The 5,515-nt window shown below is 41.0% G+C and overlaps 1 protein-coding gene across 1 annotated transcript; it reads left to right on the top strand.

The window, feature by feature from the left end:
* The first annotated feature begins 282 nt into the window (after positions 1-282).
* Positions 283-2,852, top strand: FGFBP1 (fibroblast growth factor binding protein 1). The gene is made up of 2 exons (XM_061379644.1): positions 283-418; positions 1,756-2,852. The coding sequence occupies exon 2, from the start codon at positions 1,781-1,783 to the stop codon at positions 2,495-2,497; it is 717 nt and encodes a 238-aa protein (XP_061235628.1). The 5' UTR covers positions 283-418; positions 1,756-1,780; the 3' UTR covers positions 2,498-2,852.
* Positions 2,853-5,515: the final 2,663 nt, after the last annotated feature.

Genomic DNA, 5,515 nt, shown 5'->3' with positions numbered 1-5,515 from the left:
GCTAAACACAGTGTGGTGAAACTTCTTAGGGCGTTGCAGGATACATCCCTCAGTGGCTGGGAAAAGCTCTTGTAGAGAAGCTTAGGATCTAATAAAGTTCTTATCATTGCTCATGAAGAGGGAAGGACTTGGCCAAAACAACATCCAAATTACGCAAGCATACCTTGTGCTCCACCAGAGCTCTTCTGGTTTTGCTGCCTTTTTTGTGCTAAGAACTGGCACTTTCCCAAGAAGGTGTGTCAGAGGCAAACGAATGTGGCACTGGAGTATCCTACTGTGTTGTAATAGACTTGTTGGAGACCTGAAGGTGTGCCTCTGCCTTTATAAATACCACGCTGCTTTTACGACTAGCTCTTGAGTCTTTTGGAACCCAGTTGCATCAGGAGTTGCGTTTGGATATCTCCAACCCCTGTGCAAGGTATGTCTTTTAGTTATCTTACTTCTGCGCTGTTCTGCTTGCAACAGAAGGCTACTGTTACATCATTGTTTATTTTAATGATATTAATTGCTGTGATTGCAACAGAACTGTAAATACTACCTGATGTTCTCTAAAGAGGATTTTTATGGAATGAAAATCTCTGTGCAGTATAAGGCATGAAGCAAGTCAAGTAAGACCATTGCAAGCGTAGGACTTGCTCACATCTGCTGCTATCTATATATCCTAGATTATAAATTTCTGTAACTAAAGGTATTTGTAGATAGCTGTGTGCTGAAATAGGTTCCTTATTAGCATGCCTCCACATGATTTTCTGCTTTCTAACAGAGAAACTTGGCCACAGAAATGGCTATGATGGAAACATCTGAAACATACATTTACAGATTTAACCAACTAAACGCCAAATTTAACCCACCCCCTACTCCACTCCCACACCCCCACACACACCCACCCCCCCCAACCCATTTTGCTATGCTCTGATCCTGAAAGCTGCTTCTTAAAGAGAAACACCTACAGAAACGAACGTGCTCCATGCAGACACAGGGAGCAGCTTGATAATTATTTGCTAACCAGCTACATTTCAAAACTGATGTTGCATATTTATCCCTTGAATTTGGGAGATTTAGACACTGCAGGTGCTTCAAAAGCAAAAGGTAATTGTGTTTGTTTAACAGTCAAGGCAGCAAAGAATGCATCAATAGTTACTTTTTGGTGTCTGGAAAGACTACCATCTTGGTTTTTCTACCACTAAACTGAAATGCTGGCATAACCAGGGAATTAAAGCAATTTTCAAGATGCCTAAGATATAATTTTGCCTAACTTGAACCAAATGGTTTCCTTTCTGTGTGGCATATTTTTTAAAAATAGCCAGAGGTTGAAGTCAAAATCACTTATGTGCCATTTATAATATGGGAGATCATGGAAACCACGACTGCTTTGTATGCTGTAACTTCAGATATCCATTTGAGATGACTGACAAAGCCCAGGTTCAAATTCCTTCTCTGACTGCAGAAGAGATTTTAATCAAGGTACCTTAGTCACTGGGCTGTCGCATGTCCTGGGAGTGACTACCTTCTGTTCCACATTGCATAGGTAATTAAGTAACTGGGACAGAACGACTTACTCCACAGCCATCTACAGTTCTCAAAGATAATACCTAATGGTTGTAGGAAACGGGTATTTTCTAAACAAAGGACAGAGGATTTTGCTGGTAACATCTTTTTAATGGGTGTAAAGAGCAGTGTAATACCATGTCTGAAACACTGCAACTGCCAAATGGAGTCCAGCATGAAGTGAGTTCCTTTTTTTTTGTTTTGAAGGCAGATAACAAGCAACACAGAGACCATGAGGATCAAAAGCTTTGGACTTCTTTGTGTGCTGATTCTAGTCTCCCAGATGCTACTGACCAACTGTGAAAGAGAGAAGGAAAGAAAAAAGAGAAGACAAGGCATAGAAGACGGTGGAAAAAAAAGAACTGCATCTAACCAAGAGAATGAAAAAGGGCGAAAATCAAGAGGAGGGAAATCATCTCCTAAGGGCAAGTTTAAAACCAAAGAAAATGCTGAATGCACCTGGGCAGTGACTGACATGAATGCTCCTACTGTGCGTGTGGAATGCAGGCATGGTGATGGTGAGTTCTGGTGCGAATTCTCTGGTGACCCTTCCAGCTGTGCACAGTATGCAGCAAACCAGAAATCCTATTGGAAGCAGGTCTCCCGATCCCTAAGAAAGCAGAAGCAGATATGCCAAGACCCCAAAACTCTCCTAAAATCTAAAGTATGTAGAAAAGGCCCAAGAAGTGCTCATCTCAAACTGACCCGCTCAAGCCTACTAACATCAGTGGGTCCTGCAAATGGGAACACAATGCATCACGCAAAAGAAGTTGTTCAGACTCCACCAGCTGTCTCTGTGACTGGAAAAAAGCCAGAACATAGCCCTGAAGACTGTGTAGAAGACATAGATTATATTGATCAGAAAAAGGTGGCTGAGGAATACTGTCCAGAAGGCTTTCTTTCTCTCTGTAACTTTTTTATCACGATGGTCCAAGACAAAAAGTGCTGAGGAAGTGTTTATAAAGCTCTGAGTCATGGAAGCCCGGTCTCATATAAGTTACTGCAAACTACAGATTTTATTCTCATGTTATATAGTGTATATAAGAAAAAAATGAATATATTTTCTGATTTTGTATATACACATATTTGAAGAGGTTATAGATATTATTTGCACATAGATTGCTATATGAGTGTTACCAATAGATGTTACACATGCTACCCACAAGCATACAAGTAACCTCCTTGCCCCTCTTTGAGCTGTGCTAGCCAAAGTGATGAATTCAGTGCTATGCACTTCTTGGTTATGTACCGTATTTTTGACATAAAAATTGTTAAGAAAAATAAACTTCAGAACATATTCAAAACATTCTCTCTCTCTGTTTAACTTGGTTTCTCTGTAAGTGCTAAGAAAGCTTTTGTCGAAGACTGATCTCTCACAGGATGCAGGGAAAGTGTTGCTTATAAAGCACTTTTAAAAAGACTTCAGCAGCTTGGTGGGCTTCAGCTTTCTTAGGCAGTGCAAGCAACATTTTGCTAGTGAACTACATTATCGTTAGTTTTTGTCATTGTGATAATGAAGGGAAACAAGATTTCCAGTTTTTTTCCATAGTTTTAGAGATCTTCAGCTTTCCAATATCATCAAAGAATGTCAGAAAACTTTGCAAACTTTGGTTCTCTCTTTTCTCCTATAGTATGAAGCACATATGACACATTTTCTGGCAGGTAAACATTGCTGCAGAGATAAAATCACTCATATAGTTTGTACATAGGCCCAGGATCGAAACCTTTACTCAAGCAGCTAAAGCACTTGCGCTCAACATTGCCCCTGTGTTCTTTGGAAATGCCAAACTCGTACACATTTTTATGTAAGGACAACACTAATAAATACTTTCCTATTCATTAAACTTCATCTGTATTTTTGAAGAGGAGAAATCCAAACTCTACAACAATAGAGATTTCAGAAAACATAAAGCTAACTAATGACAACTGACCTTTGCTGGTTTTTGAAACTCAAGCTGGAGGAAATGGAATACACAAGATGTGCTTTTCCAGTGGCTCTGGGCTAGGAAGGATGGTTTTCTACCACAGTGTTCCACTTGGAGAAACTTGAACTTCCATGAATTATAATTTCCCCAGGCATTTCTAGCAAATTAGACCAATAGTTCTGTTCCTGGAGAAAATATAGCCTGTTCCCTTTGTAATGATCTCATTGCTGGAATATTTGAGAGAATATTTTTTAGAAGGGTAGTTATGAGTAACTCCACTCATGCCTCTTTTTGCTTTTCCATCACTCTCGCATGTACTCTTTATTTAAATGAGCATGTTTGGGAGGCATTTTAGTGTTACTCTCTCTTGTTACAGCAATAAAGGCCCTTGCCAATATCTAGTATCATGTACTATTTTCTTTGAAGAGTTAACTTACCAAAAATGCTTAAATGTAGATGGAAGTCCTCAATAAGTGAGGAAAGTGCCACCAACACACAGCTTTTCTATTTTTTGTTTGTTAGCAGTGGTCAAGTCTTCTTACACAGAGTTTAAATGATTTTGGCAGAGTCAGGAAGAAGTCCTGGCATCAGCTCAGGCATTAACCACAGTATTTTAAAGTGCGCAGTATTCAGAAGGCTCTCATAAGTACTTCATAGAATATTCATTTACATTATTTTGCTACTTGCAATATTGTGCTCTCTATGTAATATCCTGAGTGTGGGATGCTGCTATTAGTCAGTCAAGCTGTGTTTGAGAAGGATTCAGCCTTATTTATTTGTCTGAATGGCAAAAATAAAGCAGGTTCTTCATACTGAAGTTCCAGCCTCTGCATGTCCTGTGAAAACACCGGGCTATGCAGACTAAATTCATTCCAGTAAGAAAGGGAATCAGTACTAACTCCTGTGGAGGTTGGAAGACAGAGCTATTCTGGTGCCAAGCAGGGTGGAAAACCACCTACCAGCTCCTTAATAATAAGGTAGATACATGAATGCTACAAGTGCAGGTGAGCTCCAGCTGATGGAACTCTTGTGTGTTGGCCTACACCACTTCCCATTAGGAGCTCATTGGGATGAGAAAGTCAAAAGATGCAAAGGAGGAATTAGGAGCACACATTTGTCTCAAGCAGTCATGCACTGGAGCAATTACTTATGAATATATGGACACCAGTACAACAGTCCCAGATCACAATGAGGCCTGGCGTAAGGGGCCCAGTTGCTCCAGATGTCTTGGAAAATGTCCAATCCTAAGTACTTTGTTTCCTGCAGCTGATCTGGCTGCTCTGAATTGCCAGAAGGCATTGCTCTTCCTGTGGCTGCCGTCCAGCCAGGCACAGCGAGCCAGTGACATATCCCAAAGCAAATTCCAGCCCAGGATTCCAGAGCTGTGAGTTACATCTCTGAGTGCAGGACTGTCGGCGCTTAGACCCATGTGTTGGAGCTGCATCCTTCTCTCCAGGGTTGCATTAGATTTCTGCTGCATCGTTGTCTTGTTTTCTTTCAGGATGAACTTTTATCTTCACGTGTGCCTCTTTGCAGTAATGAAACATGCTTCATCTCAGCAGTCCCTGGGTGCCTTTCACCTGCGATGCATGCAGTTGTGCCAGTATCCTACAGGACAGCGTGGAGCACCAGGAGAGAAAGGATGTCTCTGTGTAGAAGGTGGGCTAATGTGAGAGTGCAGATCTCAAAACTGTCTCAGCAAAAGGGTGGGATTTTTAATTTCCATGGGTATGTCATTTTGGCTGTTCTCCAGAGAGGCACATTTCGGAATAGCAGGGTCTGGGTCAAATGCATCTGGAGTCTAATTTCATGCACAGCCTTTTCCATAATTGCAGAAACCACAAGTCTATGGTGAAGTGCATCCAAGTTCCCATTGCACTTACTAAGCCTTGTGTTTCAGTCCTATATCTACAGAGCATTCACTGGACAGAAGCTACATATGAATCGCTTTCTTCAAGGCAGTTACAGAGTCAATTAGGTCAATACAACCGTAGTGCTTCTGGAGTCAAGCTGGGTAGGATAAATAAAACATTCCCTGGCAT

This window comes from Neopsephotus bourkii, unplaced genomic scaffold (genome assembly GCF_033783945.1).
Source record: "Neopsephotus bourkii isolate Nb327-2 ecotype Australia unplaced genomic scaffold, CSIRO-AGI_Nbou_v1 NB_1780, whole genome shotgun sequence".
Classification (NCBI taxonomy): Eukaryota; Metazoa; Chordata; class Aves; order Psittaciformes; family Psittacidae; genus Neopsephotus; species Neopsephotus bourkii.
This window is presented reverse-complemented; position numbering and strand designations above follow the sequence as displayed.

Coding starts and splice junctions, on each gene's coding strand:
- FGFBP1 (XM_061379644.1), top strand. CDS start 1,781: ATGAGGATCAAAAGCTTTGGACTTCTTTGTGTGCTGATTCTAGTCTCC.